The 17,289-nt window shown below is 40.3% G+C and overlaps 2 protein-coding genes and 1 non-coding gene across 6 annotated transcripts in view; 2 read left to right on the plus strand and 1 right to left on the minus strand.

Moving 5' to 3' along the window:
* On the plus strand, positions 1-11,590 carry LOC5514462 (pumilio homolog 3). The gene is made up of 19 exons (XM_001634561.3): positions 1-85; positions 474-727; positions 1,122-1,245; positions 1,321-1,396; positions 1,473-1,566; positions 1,649-1,715; positions 1,967-2,036; positions 2,127-2,231; positions 3,281-3,384; positions 3,702-3,777; positions 4,335-4,433; positions 4,516-4,569; positions 5,035-5,115; positions 6,001-6,143; positions 7,671-7,816; positions 8,261-8,337; positions 8,484-8,571; positions 9,066-9,156; positions 9,554-11,590. Exons 1-19 carry the CDS (start codon positions 66-68, stop codon positions 9,678-9,680), a joined length of 1,896 nt encoding a protein of 631 aa, XP_001634611.1. The 5' UTR covers positions 1-65; the 3' UTR covers positions 9,681-11,590.
* On the plus strand, positions 4,679-4,948 carry LOC116619367. Its single transcript, XR_004296654.1, has one exon. It is a non-coding gene; the product is annotated as a small nucleolar RNA U85 (small nucleolar RNA).
* LOC5514428 (E3 ubiquitin-protein ligase HECTD3-like) overlaps positions 11,400-17,289 on the minus strand; it is a 23,706-nt gene continuing 17,816 nt past the window's right edge. For all 4 annotated transcript variants that reach the window (XM_048732329.1, XM_048732339.1, XM_048732333.1 and 1 more), the window contains exons 18-22: positions 16,222-16,351; positions 13,664-13,738; positions 13,484-13,562; positions 12,450-12,521; positions 11,400-11,718 (exon numbers count right to left, since the gene is read on the minus strand). In XM_048732329.1, the coding sequence (XP_048588286.1) occupies positions 11,634-11,718; positions 12,450-12,521; positions 13,484-13,562; positions 13,664-13,738; positions 16,222-16,351 (441 nt within the window). In that variant the 3' untranslated portion in view covers positions 11,400-11,633. The remainder of the gene's footprint in view (positions 11,719-12,449; positions 12,522-13,483; positions 13,563-13,663; positions 13,739-16,221; positions 16,352-17,289) is intronic.

Raw genomic sequence — 17,289 nt, forward strand, 5'->3', positions numbered from 1 at the left:
GGAACCCGCAAATAACACCGCTGCAGTATTGCGGGCTTATAAACTATTAAGCACGTGCAAACAAGATGGCGGCCGAGAATGATAGGTAAGCTTGGAAATGTCTTGGTAATCTCTTAATTTCTGCTAAAATTGTTAATACTATGACTATTTACTCAACCGAGATGCTACGAAGGGTATTACATTAAGCCATTGTCGCATTAAGATATACGAAATCCCATGACTTGTTTCTAAACAGTCATCACGAAGCGAGGAAACATTTTTATCGTTCCCATATTCGTTGTTTTTTCTTCTGGAGATTAAAATGATTTTGGAGCTTTATTAGAACAACCTCTTTAATTAGAAATAAGGTTGCAAAAGAAGTGCTATTTACCTCAGAAAAGATGCTAATTGTATAGTAGAGTTCTGATGTTAACCGTGTTCATCAACAACAAAAAAGAACATTCCAGTAACACGATTTTACGTTTATACTGTAGAAGTGCCGGTCGGGGTAAAAAGAGAGGAAGTGTAGATAACAAAAAGCCCAACAAGAAGATCAAGTCCGGTGGAAAGTTTGACTCGAAGAAAGCAAAAGGAAAGAAAGTTTTTCACAAAAAAGATTCCAAAGAAAGAAGCAAGAGGACGCCATTTCCTAAACAAAAGAAGTTTGGTAACAAGAGTAATAGTAAAGATGTAAAATTTTCCACTCCAAAAGCCTCAAGTAACAAAGACACTAAACCATCTGAAGGAGGTAAGATATCGTCCTGGTGCATGTAAAACCCTCACAAAAAACATTTTAGCCAAACAGTGTGATAATGTTTATAAAGGACCAACCACAGAGGTATCCAGTGACTCCCCCCAAATGACAACAGCCCCATTCAGTATCCCTATAAGCCCGAAAACTCCCACAATTCGCTACCTAATAACTGTATATAACGCTTAGTGACAAGGCTAAATCGTAATGTTATACTTTTATATGTTATCTTTGCATTTCATCTCGAGAGGGCCACATCTTGATTACATCAACAAACAACAAACTTGAAATATTTATGACTCTTTGTGAGCCATCGACATAAACATGTTGTTGTTTGGTCAATCCCTAAAGGTCCCACAGTGGGTGTTCTGAATGTAATGTATGTTTACAGATACAGAAGATAAACAGGATATATGGAAGATGAAGAAAAAGGAGAGAAAAGAATATAGAAAGAAACATGATGAGAGTTATGATCTTATCCATTCCCTGAAGCAGCATTATGAGACACTAAGAAGGTATTATTCCATTACATTGAGATATAAAGGGTGAGGACAGCCTATCACAGTAGCACATTGCCTATTTGCTTTTAGGAATGATGTTGCAAAATCACAGAAAGTCAAGCTGATTAGTGACATCCTCAAGCTAATAGCTGGACACACCCATGAGGTATGCTGTTTGTTTCTTTACCTGTACAAGTGTCCCAAGGCAAACAGCCTAATTGTATGGGTGATCGATTCACCAGGTGATCTTCAAACATGATACTGGGAGAGTTATGCAGAGTTGCATCAAGTTTGGAACTCCTGCACAGAAGCAAGCACTGTTTGAGCAGTTCAAAGGTAACTAAGAACACCCTAAGAACATCTGAAATTTCATACCCATCAATGTTGTGTTGCTGTAATACTAGTATTTTTTCCCCAGATGATTTGAGTGACATGTTGAAGTCAAAATATTCAAAGTTTTTTGTGAAAAAGATGTTGAAGTATGGGTAAGTAGAAAATCTAACAGCAACTGTACAGTATAACATTTCCCATTTTCTCACACCAAAAACCACATATCAGCTTATACTAGAATACATAGGAACTTGATGACCTACTGTATTTAGGTATGTATGACATTTTATGAGATATTTCCTACCCTCCCTCCCCCCTTGCACATAGCTGAGTATTCTCCTTGGACTTACAGTACATGTTATCCTTAAAAGGACATGAAAAGATTCATCTGTCTTCTTCTCTACAGGACCAAAGAGCAAAGAAATACTATCATCAAATGTTTCCATGGCAAAGTGCGAAAGCTGATCAGACACAAGGTATTGTACATTACTTGTTTGAAATAGCTCATTGTTTCATAGGTTTGGCATGTGCTTTGATTTCCTGACTTTTTGCACTTATTTTCACAGGAAGCATCTGAGATCATGGAAGCAATTTATACAGACTACGCTGTGGCTGCTCAGAAGGCTTCTTTGATTCAAGAATTTTATGGACCAGAATTTGCTGTCTTCAAGGTCAGTTAACAACAAACTTTACATCACTTGCGTGTTGAAAGTCTTTTAATCATGCTAGCGTTTGCTGATCATTATAATGTAAGCATTTCTTAGAGTGCATATTGTCAGTCAATAAAACAAAGTGAAAAGTCTGTCAATAAATTGTTTAATTTTGGACATTTTATACTTCTCCCCTTCTGTATAAACAAACTGTCAATTAATAAGTGCTGCATTGGCCTGCGCTAGGTTTACTGGGATAGTAACATACATCAAAACTAAGATTGGTTGATATTGGCTATGGGCTACTTTAGCCCAAAGCTATTTAATTGATAAAAACAACCATTTTGCAAAAACAGCCCAGTAAAGGGTGAGGACAACCAAAACACCTACAATGACTGACTACTGGGATGGGCAAGGACGGGAAAATCTGTCGCAATGCTGCTACAGTACATAGTACGAAGTTCAGCAGCCGAATGGTGTCCAAATGCACATATACCCGGGGAAGGGGGGGGTGTCAATAGCAATGCCATGTGCCCATTGTCCCAATAGTCATGCCATCTGGACCCCCCTGTTACACAGGGATACCAATACTATTTTGTGTCTGGATAATATAAATCACCGGAGGAAAAGCATAAAATTCCTATTCACAAGTAAATATTTCATAAATTATGCATGTTTGCATAATTGTGTTGTAATCTTCTGTATCATGTCTCACGATTCGACATTTAATGCAATTATCCACTGGGTTTGATGCTTCATGTTACATACCAAACACTCTTCTATTCCATGAGTACCATCTACTGCCAGGCCAGGCTGCAGATCAGACACTTGTCATTAGCAATAGCATTTGACCATGTTTTTACTTTGTCTCCTTTCTCCCACCATCAGCACCATCCAGGTGCATTATCAATGTGTATGTATGTACACACCATCAGGGGGCACTATACTACAGTTCTGTGTATGATGCATGTTTTTTTGTAAGTTATATGTTACTTTTTTATGCCACAGCAAGATGTTCTTTGTGTGTTTCAAGTTTTATTATTATGAAATGATTTTGTTAATTTGCCTAGACATTAGATAACAGAAACCTTGCCAAGATATTGGCTGAGCAACCTGAAAAGAAAGACGAAATCCTTAGAAACTTGAAGGAAGCTTTAGGACCTTTGACGGACAAGTAAGTATTTATATGTACCACACAATGAGGACTAATGCTGTACAAGCTATGTTTTTCAATTATATAACCCATGCCCGAATGGGCTCTGAGCCAACACTATAGCCTATGGGCCCATCATTTTAGTCAAATTGCACTCAAGATTAATTTGTTTAGTAAAGCCAAAACCATTGTCTGTTCTGATCATTTGCCATTCTTTGGTTTTCAAATCTGGCACTTGTTGCTACTGATCGGCAATTACTTTTAGCCCAAGTGTTATAACCTACTCTATGATTAAAAATGTTATTATTTACTAAATCTTTTTTAATTTTATTTTCTAGATCTGTGATAACTCACAATATTGTGCACAGAGTTTTGTCTGAGTATATGACATTCGCTGATGATAATGCCAAAAGTGTAAGTTAAACATTCAGTGTAATCAATGCAATAGTTAGTTTTACCACAATTTATGCTATATATTGTTTATAAAGCATTTATTCTAGCTGATACTATAAAATAACAAATCCTGCATTACATTGATGGTTCTCAGGACATTACTGAAGTATTCAACAGTTTTAAATAAAGATTTCCACTTTTTTTTATTGTATCATTTTTTTTATTACAAAGTATTAAAAAATATATCAGACAAAGGCGGATGGTAAAAAGCCAGTACTATAAATACTGCTCAACTGATACAGTACATGTTAAACACAAGATTCTGCTATAAAAGAGAAAGCCCCACTAACCCTGGACTCAAATTTGCAATTATAACAAGAACACTGCCACGCTAGCAGTCACAAATTATAAGTCTCCTTTGAAATTGCTAATCCCTGAGCCTGAGTCGGCTTGAATAAAACTATTTTTGTACAGATAACAAGTAAGAGATTGCTAAATTAGTGATCCAGGGGATGGAAGGAGATTTCCCTTTTATTTTCCCTCTATAGCATTTATTGTTCTTTGAATGATCTTTTAAGGAGATGATTGAAGCCATAAAGGAATGTGTTGTACTCATACTACACACTCACGATGGATCCAGAGTGGCTATGCATTGCCTTTGGAATGGAAGCACCAAGGTATACACCTCCTCAAACATTTGTTTTCTTAAAAAAACAAAATAACCACACTCTTGCTGATACAATTTAACTATTATTGCAGGATCGTAAAACTATACTGAAGACATTCAAGACTTATATTCCAAAGATATGTAAGGTACAGATTTAGACTAAGGTACTGGTAAAATGCGCGTCTGTTTGAAAAGCCTTTTATGTACTGTTTAACAAACAAGCTATTAGCTTTTATCATATCACCCTTAACACTTGCCAAGTGATGATATTCCACGGATCTGATACGATCCACTCATTTGTTCTTTATGAACACTTGAAAACCAGAGACTTAATCATGGTCTGAATCTTAGTGGGTGTCCGTGAGGTGGACACACGCCGTAAAGGCAGACCTAGAGTGACACTTCTGTGCTGACTCTACCGGGCGGCCGACTTGAGAGTTCGTCTACTGCTTATCCAGCCAGTTGACAGTCCTTATTTCTCAGTCAACGTGATGCACATAAATGATCTTTAGTAATCTGATGGCAAATTGTTTGGGTACACACAGTACTGTAGGATTTACTATTGTTGTTGTTGCATGTTTACATTGTTTACATGTTTTTGTTTTCTCCAGGAAGAGTATGGCCATCTCGTAATGCTTTCCCTTTTTGATGTGGTAGATGACACAGTACTTGTCAAGAAGATCATTTTTCCTGTACGTACAGCATGTAATTCTGATGAGATTACTCTTGTCCCCCCCCCCCCCCCCCCCCCCCTTGGAAACAGCTCTAAGCACTCTACGCTGTGTAAAAACAGTACCACCATTATTGGCAAAAACAGCTACAGCATTGCTACAGTAGTGCTTTGAAGGTGCTGTGTGTGTATTTCATGTAGCTGAGAAAAGCAGTGTGCCATGACGGAGCCGCTGTCTCAGGCCTGTGGCTCGTTTCTCAAAACACCCGAGAATTATCGGGCCCGAAAACGATTTATTCCTTAAATTTGAAAAGTTGGCTAACTTCTATGTATGGTATCTAAATGTGTTGAAATATAGTCAAACATCGTATTTTACCACAAAGATTCATTTTAAGGATGATTATCTTTATAGATTTATAGATTTTGATTTTTCCCGAACTTCTCGGGCCCGAAATTCACATGGCTTAAATATTAAGAAAGTTTTTCGGGACCTCGCAGTCACCCGAGACTTTTCTGGTAAATTTCTGGCTTCAGCAAAACTTCTAAAATAGCCCTATTGAGCGTAATCATTTGAAATACGAACCAAAGAAAGTTCAAACTGTTCTAAAAGATGAAAGCGGTTCTCAATAAGAAAAACATGCGAAATTTTGGGCAAAAATGCAAAATAAAGTTTCCGGGCCCGAGAATTCTCGGGTGTTTGAAGAAACGGGCGCCTGAAAATATAGGAAAGGAGGCATGAGAGAGGGCACAGCTGTACAGGGCGCACAGCCACACCTCTACTTGTCGTTTCCTTATAAATTTATAAATATGGCCCTGAAATTGCATCTTGTGTTGGATCCTTTGATGTTCACTGATGCTCGGCGATAGGCTAGCCGTTTAATGACACTCAATGAATATGTTATTTTAGGAAATAATAGCCAACCTAAAAGACATAGCACAAGACACATATGGACGTAAAGTGCTGTTGTACCTACTCATGCCGCGGGCATCCACCCACTTCCACCCTGATATTGTAGAGCTACTGAAGAAAGGAGACAATAACCAATACAGGTATGGAACAACAGAACATCGGGTCTGCTACAGAACCATTCAGGCCCCACTGACACGATGCCGATCAAACTTTTGACTGCTTAAAGCCGCATTGTCACTAGTTTACTTCCGGTCGATTACGTAACAATATCCGATGATTTTTAACGGAAAACGCGAAATATTTCAAAATATTAAAAGCAGTGTGTTTAATGGAAGTTTATTTGAGGATGTGATTGATAGTTTAAAGCGGATGGCCCGTTTTAATATCTCGGATTTTAAAAGATTTTTTTGTCTTTTAACAATTGAAGTTTCCTTCGGACCTCCGGAAGTAAACTGGTGACAATGCGACTTTAAACATATGTCTCTTTTTTATCCGGCTATATGGGAGCTCCCATGTATGTAAACGGAACTTCGCAATGTAATAAGGGCCTTAAAGTATTTGCAACGACAGCATTTGTTTTGAATGCAGACAAGAGACTCTTGCTCACTGAGAGATCTAAGGGCATTGCAATAATGCCACGTTCTTGGTACGGGGTGGTAAAGGGGGGTATGGATCACGTTTCATAAACCCAAAAAATAGCTTTTTAACGTTTCACGGACCGAAAAATGGCCTTTTCACATTTCACGTTTTAAGATACCTAATATCGCGTCCATAACTCGCAAATACAGTAGTACCACATCCAAAATCCAAAAATACTTATATTTACTGCATACGACAACAATAAATATCTATTTTTGAAAAGTCAGTTTCTCCAATCAACACACTCAAAAGCTTGAGCTAAATCTCGATTCACGGAGACTTGAAACTGCTCTTTTCCACGTTTCACGAGGAGAGTTAATTCACGTTTCACGGACGTCGAAATGGACGATTTCACGTTGCTCGACAGTGAAAATGGCCAAATCTCGTTTCACGAAAAAAAAAAAAACCCTTTACCACCCTGTTGGTATGCTGTATACTTGGTGGTATATGTTGTGGTTTGAAATGCTTCTTGGTTTGAAATTGTTAAAACCAGTTTGAAAAAAATTCAAACCAAGAAGCATTTCAAACCACAACAAATGTGGCATGGTTTGAATTTTTTTCAAACTGGTTTTAACAATTTCAAACCAAGAAGCATTTCAAACCACAACATATACATAGAATCAGTAAAACTAAAAGACTTCCTTATTGTTGCCTAGATGGCATACATTTTTATTTAAAAGATTACTCATGAGAGACTTCAAAATAGATTTTACTTAGAAATATGTCCTACACCTATTTCAAAAACGTCAGTTAAAGTAGGGAATGGGAAATCTTAACTCATCATGAAGTTTGGTTGTTTAGATTAGTTATATGCTTCTAGGTATAATTAAACCCTGAGAAAAAAAAAAGTAAACTAATCCCTCGGGTTATTCGCATTTTTTTTTCTGCATTCCATAGAATTATGACGTGCCGTCCCATGTTATTTTGGGTCGCAGCACTGCCATTATTTTGAAGTGCAAGTACCCGTGATTCTGAGCGCAAGTCCCGTTTGGGCACATTTATCTTACTTTTATTCCGTTACCTAACAGTAAGAAAGACCCAGAGTTGAGAAGAAAGGAGTTGCTGGATGCCATATCTCCGAGTCTTGTGCAGCTTGTATGTGATCATGGCGAGGAGCTGATGATGGACAAGGGAACATGCCAACTGGTCATGGCCGCTCTTAGTAATTGTACTGGTGAGTCATAGCAAGAAGTACAGTTTGCAGCAAGAAATGACAAATACAATACATGGTCGGGTTCCTAGAAAGCTGGTCAACGCTAACCCAGGGATAAGTGCCCTTTTTAACCAATCAAATGTAAAGCTGTGTTCATCTCTGAGTTAGCGCTAACCTGCTTACTAGGAACCAAGGTATAAATCAACACAAGGTTGAAAAGGTATGTTATGTGAAACAGAGTAAGCGCAACTACTCCGTTTCAGAGTCGTTTAACATACGTTTTCAACCTGTGAAATCTTGCGAAGCGAGCGGGCTTGCTGACGCCAAGTGCGCGTGTCCTCTAATAACACATGGACCCTTGACCAATCAAAGCGCGTGATTTACGAGTGTAATTTTATAATATCTACTGCTTTCCATAGCCTATGTATCAAGACCCGATCTCTCCATGTTTGATATTGTTCACAGGAGATGTTGTTTCTGCTATGAAGGCAATTGCTAAAGCAGCCAACAAAGCTTTGGATGCATCATCAGTAGATGAAGAGGTAACAAGTCACAGGGCGTGTATTAGGAAGCCTGATTTTGGGGTTGCTCCATTATATTTTCTGTAAAACAACGCTATGTAATGCCATTAAGGCTATTATCGATACTCAGTATCATAAAGCTTACTTGATGAATATCTCCTCTTTAGGACCATCTAGTTAAGAGTGCCAGTGGACATTTTGCCCTGAAGAGGCTCATTCTACAGGATAAGGATAAACTGGAGGCTGGCAAAGATGGTACGTACCCTAAAGGTGTTTTGGAGGGATTCGGGTCTATGACTATTGCCACAGAACAGTTATACAATGGCTCAGTGGTTTTGAATCCGGGTTAGATTGGTTTTTTTTTAATGGTGTAATTTGGGACAATCCCTCATCTTTATGAGAATGTTAAGCCAGAGGTCAAACAGCATTAACCAGAATTTTGGAACTTTGGGTGGGAGTCTAATCCTTTTTATGTATCTAGGTTTGGCTTTAGAGACGGTCGGGGGTCTTAATTAAGTGGTGGCTTATTTTTCTCATTGTTGAGACTTGTTTGTGTTTTTCTTTATTACATTTAACCCATTACATTTTAACTCATGGAATTCACAATTCCATGAGTATGCAAGGTGATGTTGGCACTGTTTGCACGGGCTCTAATATCACTCTCTTTAGCGTCGTTGTTGTTGTTGTTGACTTTCCCATTAAGATGAACCATCATAATAGGCTTGGCGGTGTTTCTGTTGTAATTTCAGTGTTTTTCTCACGTACACTTCTTGACGTCCTTGACTCTGGAACACTGCTAGAGTGGTGCAAAGTGAACAGAGGAGCCTTTGTCGTTGCCAGGTAACGTGTTGAACCTCAACACCTCAACCATTTTGGACAGTCTGATACCTAATGTTGTCCCAACTATTTACAAATGGGGACATGGTGTTGGTCCTCACTTTTCTAAGGGTGTTCGTGGACAGGGTGCTTGTCTCCACCACACACAATTACTAAGGGTACTGGATTCCACCATTTAGAGTTAGACAGGGTAATGGTCCCCCAAAATACGCTGTCTGATTGCGAGTGGTGGGGACTAGCACCCTGTCCAAATCTAAATGGTGGGGACCACGCCCTGTCCGAGTGCAAGTGGTGGGGACCTGTTGGACAGGGTGCTGGTCCCCACCGCTTAATCTGAAGTATCAAATCTTTCTGGCTATAATGTGCTGTCATCCTGACTTGAAGCATGTTCCTGTTGCAGCTTATTAGAGAGTACTGTGCCAGGCGTAGCTGATCAGGCCAAGAAACAGCTCAAGCCCCACGTCAACAAGATTAAGGAACACACCAGCAAAGGGGCAGAAATCGTGCTGAAGTTGTTGTCAAGGTGACGCATCACTAAGTGCCTGGCATTACCTCAGTAGGTATCAGCTGCTTCAAGTTCCACTCGGTCGCTAGCTAAAGAGCCTTAAATGCAAATAGAGGATATTACATGGTCGCACGGAGATACGAATTTTATCAATACTTGAAATTATATCCGCAATGTCATGTAGTGACGATATTAGTGTAATTTATCATTTTTATATACCCTTGTATAAATAATGGTTTTCAAAATCCCGTGCAACAAAATGTCATTGTTAAAGTGTACAAAGGTTTTCATTATCCCGTGAAACAAAGTGTGATAGTCAACGGGTAATGGTCAGTAAAACACAAAAGAGAACAATAGAATCAGATCACGATAAAGTGTAACACGCTAAAGTGTATGTAGTTCACGGGTTAATGAAAATCACTTTAATAGTCAAGCCGGGACAAAAGAACAAAGACATCAGTGTGTTAGTGCTAAATAAACTAAATAGTATTTCACGGGTTTTTGACAACCACTCTCCTCAAGCTATGAGACTGTTTGGGGGCGAGTGAAGCTTGGGTCCCCTGTTGTCTAGTAGGATGCTATGAGGCTGTTTTGGGGCGAGTGAAGCTTGGGTCCCCTGTTGTCTAGTAGGATGTTATGAGACTGTTTGGGGGCGAGTGAAGCTTGGGTCCCCTGTTGTCTAGTAGGATGCTATGAGGCTGTTTTGGGGCGAGTGAAGCTTGGGTCCCCTGTTGTCTAGTAGGATGTTATGAGACTGTTTGGGGGCGAGTGAAGCTTGGGTCCCCTGTTGTCTAGTAGGATGCTATGAGCGAAACCTTAGTACTTATCAATGACGTGTTGAATAGTCGAGTCGCAGCTCATCTAGACTCTGGTAAATGCGAATGTAGTCCAATGCCTGAGAAATCACTGGAGCCAATTGTTTGATAATGGTCTAAAGTGGCCTAAAATATCTGAAATATAGGCTCGTCATGTCTCGGATAAATACTTGAAGACGAGAGAGCGATAATGTGTCTTTAAGACCATTACAGTGAGGACACCGAAAGCGGGCCATGCTGAACAACTTTGACCAATCAGAATCGGCTTGAGAACCGTAGACATTTTGAAAAAAAAAAAGTTCAGCCAATGAGAAACGCCGGACGTTGTTTATTTGACCTCGTACTCGTAGTCGACCATTTTTGTCTGTCGATTGAGCGTGGGAACACCCTAACCTGATTGGCTGGAACTTATTTTTAAAATGATTACGGTGTTCAAGCCAAATCTGATTGGTCAAAGTAATTGGTCAATGGTAAAAATGTAAAAGCATAGCATTACTAATCTTGGTGGGAGTGAAGTGTGTCATGTGCAATCTGCGCCAGCACCGGCCAGCAGTGCTGGCGAATTCTTGCTTGACTGACCACTGGACAAAGAAAATGTCAGAAAGTCCATTTCCCATTTGACAAAAAAAGATATCCCCCTCTTCTATGGCGAACAGCTTACTCCATCGACACAAAAAAGTCATCAGCGAAAACATACTTGGAATGGTTAGAACTGTATACATGGAATGCTAGAACTTCAAATCAAGATAAAGAGGATAAATTCTCTCTCGCGACTCGTCAATAACAATCCAAATCTATTTTTGATGTTCATGGTTGTGCTTGTCGTGTTATAATTGTAGAAACATACCTGGCCATTGTCATCTCGCTTTTCCTAATGTTTGCACTGGACGTGGGAGTCTCAACGCGCTCGGGCAGTAGAAGGTTCATTCATGATTTACTTTTTAATGTAAATAATCTCTGTACCAATTTGTCGATTTTAACAAAGCGTGTAACAGCAAATGGTAACCTAAAATGGCAAACGCTGTCTCGTATATCACAAATACTGGTGTAATTAAATCATAGTTATACCTACTCTGTGAAAAATGTTAATAGAAAAATAAAGATTTATGAGAAGCAATATGTTCAAAGTTCATTAAGGTCGTCATAGTGACCGTAGCTGTTCATTCCTCCCATGGGCTGACATCTGTGTCTATGGCGATGCAGTTGTAGGAAGCGTATCGAATCTTCTCCTCCGCAACTTTTGCACTACAGGTAGAAATAGAAATAGGATTGATGTTATGTTAAAGCAGCCAGTCATTTCGGAGGATCGAAAGATTTGTCGACTGGCTAAAATGGTTGTCCTGAAAGAGTTCGGAATGCAACGAAATGTAGGAAAAGCGATTTGTCCGACAAATCGCAGCTTTAAATGCTCTAGTAGACAATCCGCCCGACAGATTTCCGCGTGAAACTCGCCTTAAGTGTTAGTCCCGAAAGAGTACAATATGCATGGTATCCAGTAGGGCAATCAGGCATAGGTATCATATACAATATGCCCTATATGTCCACCTTCAAAGGTTGGTTCTTACTAGGACGCAAGCGAAGCGCACGTTATTTTCCGACTCTCACTGGAACCCAAACGCAAGTGAACGATTCTCACTTTTTGCGATTGTTTGAATGATTCTCACTTGCGTTGCGCTCTTGCAATTACCACCCTAGTGACCCTTCGCGCCTGAAATGTTGGAATAAACCCACGAAGGCTCTCTTATGGCGTATATAGTAAATGAATTATCTTCCAGTTTTAGCTGTAATCACAGCATAGGAAAATCACTGACATAGCGTCAAGGTGTATGCGGTATCAGGATTTGCGCTTCTAGACCCCGTGAAAACGCCACTTGCGCCAAGGGTTTATTCTTAGAAACGCAAAGTTGCACGTACACACAGTATTTTACGAATGCAACAACATACGGATACAGGTAAGAAATCCAAGTCTGACCCACCTTGAGTACTTAGGGAGGAATAGTGTAGACGAGCACGTGGCTGCCTCGGGGAGCGAGTCTGTCTCCGCATTGCTAGGGCAACGAAGATTTCAGTTTTAGTGTTAATTATGTATAATATAGCTTTTCGGGTCAATTTCTTCAAAATCTTTCTATCATTTTGGTTTTCCACCTGCTTGTTTAGTACAAAAAGATTCTTTACCTAGTTCTTGCATAAATGGTTACTAGGGCTAGTAAAGTGACACAAAGGACGGCTGGGCAGCAGCAGACTTAGTGTTGACACAACTGGCCCTGAACCATTAATCCATAAAATAACCAATTCATGGATTTATGGTGCTATAACAAGGTCAATGAGAACTTGTAGAAACCAGGAGTGTCTGCAATAATGCATATCCGATTGACATGACGGAAAAACCTGGAAAACGCGCAATCCCAGATAGAGAAGACACAATTTCTTACAATGGCTATAGGTTCCTTGTATTACGGAGTGATTTTCAAAACACAAATAACGTGAGGCCGAAGTGCACATAACCAGATTTTGGCTTTCTAAGATAATTCTTCCTTGATCATCATTGCCCTGTGAAATCAGCTCGGGGACGAAAAGCTCAAATTTCAATGACGCTTTACAAAACGTCGCATAAATTAAAAAAAAAAGTCGCACTTGATATTTTGTTTGCTATAAGTTACTAAGTACTCAGAGAAATTCTCCGCCTTATTCGATGTGAAATGGGCTTATTGGAAGCGTCACGTCATGTTTTTCCGTCATGTCGATTACCCCTCATTGTCCGCAAGGAACTCTTCTCCCAGGTAGGTACTAGCCCCCTCCAGCCTCATCCGACTGAGCGTTGTATCGAGAAGACTAGGCACGAGTAGATAGCAAGGGCAAGTTTGGCACCACAGGAAACCCAAATCTTGTAAATGCGAAAAAAAGGTAACCACTCCACCAAGACGCGGAGGAGGCTAGGTAGATATATAACATTTAACTTTTTCCTGGTAGATATTTAACATTAAGCTTCGCCAGCTATGTACAAAATTACCTTCTTCCAGGGCAGATATATAATTGTGCGGGTAGTCTTCTACGTCCCGTCACGAAGCGAAGAAATCTACTTCGGTCCTCTGCAGAAAGAATGGGTATTGTCATTATTTGCAAATGATTTACACATTTCCGACACTAGTGACGCAGATACACTTGTTTAACAGCAGCGAAGAAGGCTTACCATTAGTGAAGTTTTCCAGCGCGTTCCATAGGTCTTTGATCCTACGGTCGTTCTCGCTAATGTCTTCATAGTGGCCTGGAGATAGAATGAAAACACGGCAGGCTTGTGCTAGGATCAACTCATTGAGGAGAAATGAGTGTTTGTTACTCAAAATTCCAATACACAAGTAGAAGAGATACATATAGACCTCATTGCATTAAAAAAATAGGCCCGTAACATGTATGTAGCTACTGTAGCAAGTATTTACAACTGTTATGTTATCACATATCTCTAGGTTATTTCTTAGTACAATCATACTATAAAAAGTATTGACAAACGGTATAAGACTCCTAAGGATTAAAAAAGAAAGAAAAAAAAAAGAGAACAAATTCAGTTGGGAGGGAATCGAACCCATGGCCTTACGCAATCTACGGACTCCGATCCCAGACCCAAACCACTTGGCCACGAAGTGCTCGTATTGAACCGTGAAAGACACGTCGGGCATGTCGAATTCCAGTTACTTTTCACAAAGATAAAATACCCGCTACAATTGATCACATTACTGTTGTAGGATATGTATTTTACATTATTATCAAAAAAAGTGCAAAATCATCATTGAATGAGTAAATTTGCGGGGGCATGTTTTTGTATGAAATAATATATTTGAACCTACAGAGAACCTCAATAAAGCTTTGCTACTTGATTTGATGTCAAAAGGAATCGGATACGGGCGAAAAAACTTGAGCTCAAATACTCGAAATGACCAAATGGAGCGTGTTTACATGAGCTCGTGTGTTCCGGCACGTATTGCAAGCTCTTTATTAATCAATATCTTGACATAAAGTTTGAACGGCCATAACTCGGAATGTGAATGGAATACAGCCGCGTTCTTGTTTATCAAACCAAGCTGCCATAGAAGCGAATATGTTAGAGTTGTTTAACAAACCCCAAAATCTTTTGATTATTTTTTTTCGACATGATGACATAGTCAAACCAAATGGAGCGTGTTTACATGAGCTCGTGTGTTCCGGCACGTATTGCAAGCTCTTTATTAATCAATATCTTGACATAAAGTTTGACCAAATGGAGCGTGTTTACATGAGCTCGTGTGTTCCGGCACATATTGCAAGCTCTTTATTAATCAATATCTTGACATAAAGTTTGAACGGCCATAACTCGGAATGTGAATGGAATACAGCCGCGTTCTTGTTTATCAAACCAAGCTGCCATAGAAGCGAATATGTTAGAGTTGTTTAACAAACCCCAAAATCTTTTGATTATTTTTTTTTCGACATGATGACATAGTAGCTACTCGCGCATGCGCAGTGGCTACAAAAAGGCCAATCAAGACCCCATCGCTTATGTACAGCAAGTCACACATATCTTATAGAATATTTCCTTGGCCGACCATTTGATATCTGAAGAGGATGTAACGATTTTTTCCTGGTCGGGATTTTTGCTTGATCGAAATATAACTGACATCTTTTTGAGTGCCTCGACTATGATATTTACGAATGGAATACCCATGGACTGATAGTGCTGAGGTTGGACTGCTTGACTTACTGCTCTTTTTGAGTGCCTTGACTATGATATTTACGAATGGAATACCCATGGACTGATAGTGCTGAGGTCAGACTGCCTGACTTCTGCTCTTTTTGAGTGCCTTGACTATGATATTTACGAATGGAATACCCATGGACTGATAGTCCTGAGGTGAGACTGCCTGACTTCTGCTCTTTTTGAGTGCCTCGACTATGATATTTACGAATGGAATACCCATGGACTGATAGTGCTGAGGTTGGACTGCCTGACTTACTGCTCTTTTTGAGTGCCTTGACTATGATATTTACGAATGGAATACCCATGGACTGATAGTCCTGAGGTGAGACTGCCTGACTTCTGCTCTTTTTGAGTGCCTCGACTATCATATTTACGAATCGAATACCCATGGACTGATAGTTCTGAGGTGAGACTGCCTGACTTACTGCTCTTTTTGAGTGCCTTGGCTATGATATTTACGAATGGAATACCCATGGACTGATAGTCCTGAGGTGAGACTGACTGACTTACTGCTCTTTTTGAGTGCCTCGACTATGATATTTACGAATGGAATACCCATGGACTGATAGTCCTGAGGTGAAACTGACTGACTTACTGCTCTTTTTGAGTGCCTTGACTATGATATTTACGAATGGAATACCCATGGACTGATAGTCCTGAAGTGAGACTGACTGACTTACTGCTCTTTTTGAGTGCCTCGACTATGATATTTACGAATGGAATACCCATGGACTGATAGTTCTGAGGTGAGACTGCCTGACTTCCTGCTCTTTTTGAGTGCCTTGACTATAATATTTACGAATGGAATACCCATGGACTGATAGTACTGAGGTAAGACTGCCTGACTTCTGCTCTTTTTGAGTGCCTTGACTATGATATTTACGAATGGAATACCCATGGACTGATAGTGCTAAGGTGAGACTGACTGACTTACTGCTCTTTTTGAGTGCCTCGACTATGATATTTACGAATAAAATACCCATGGACTGATAGTGCTGAGGTCAGACTGCCTGACTTACTGCTCTTTTTGAGTGCCTCGACGGTGATCTCCGGGTCCCCGCACACCTTCTTCTCCAGCTCCTGCCACGTGATGAGGTCCAGCACGGCACGAGGGACCACCTTCAGCATACCCCTCCTGATGGCCTCGACCTGACGAACGAAACGCAACCTTAGCAACCATGTTAGAGCCTTAGCAACTCAATACACCTTGGCAACCATGTTAGAGCCTTGGCAACGAAATACAGCCTTGGCAACCATGTTAGAGCCTTGGCAACGTAATACAACCTTAACAACCATGTTTAAGCCTTGGCAACGAAATACAACCTTAGCAACCATGTTAGAGCCTTGACGACCATGTGATAGCCTTAACAATAAAATACAGTCATGGCAACAAAATTCAGCCTTGGCAACCACATTAAGGCCTTGGCCACTTGATGAAGCCAGAAACAAACTGAGGGACCATATTCAACATGCCCCAATTTGTTTTATGGCACTGTAAGCATGCCCCTTCTGAGCCTCCCACCGCAACAAATCCTTAACAGAAACAGCAAAGGCTCAGCCGTAGCAACAGAGGTAAGGCCTAGCAACCCAGGGGAGTCCTTAGCAACAGAAAGGACTGGAAGTTCGTTTTTGTTTGAATGAAAAGTTGTCTTGTTTGTGGCATGCTATCACTGTAGCACCTGCTGTATTATTTTGTAAGGAGGGGTTCCATACTTCCATACTTAACTGACCAGTCTAGTCCCACACGTCCTTACTGGGTTGCCTGTGCTCTGAGATGAACCGTTGGGCAGCCTGCTATCTGGGTCAAGTTCCCTGTGACGTCATAACTCTTACCAGCCACAGTGAACCCGATAAGAAAACCGGGTAAGAACGCCTGGGACTAGGCTGAATACAGGAATCCCGAATAGAATGCCTGGGACTAGGCTGAACACAGGAAGCCCGGTAAGAACGCCTGGGACTAGGCTGAACACAGGAATCCCGGTAAGAACACCTGTGAATAGGCTGAACACAAGAAGCCCGGTAAGAACACCTGTGACTAGGCTGAACACAGGAAGCCCGGTAAGAACACCTATGAATAGGCTGAACAC

Source organism: Nematostella vectensis, chromosome 1, assembly GCF_932526225.1.
Source record: "Nematostella vectensis chromosome 1, jaNemVect1.1, whole genome shotgun sequence".
In the NCBI taxonomy this organism is placed as follows: domain Eukaryota; kingdom Metazoa; phylum Cnidaria; class Anthozoa; order Actiniaria; family Edwardsiidae; genus Nematostella; species Nematostella vectensis.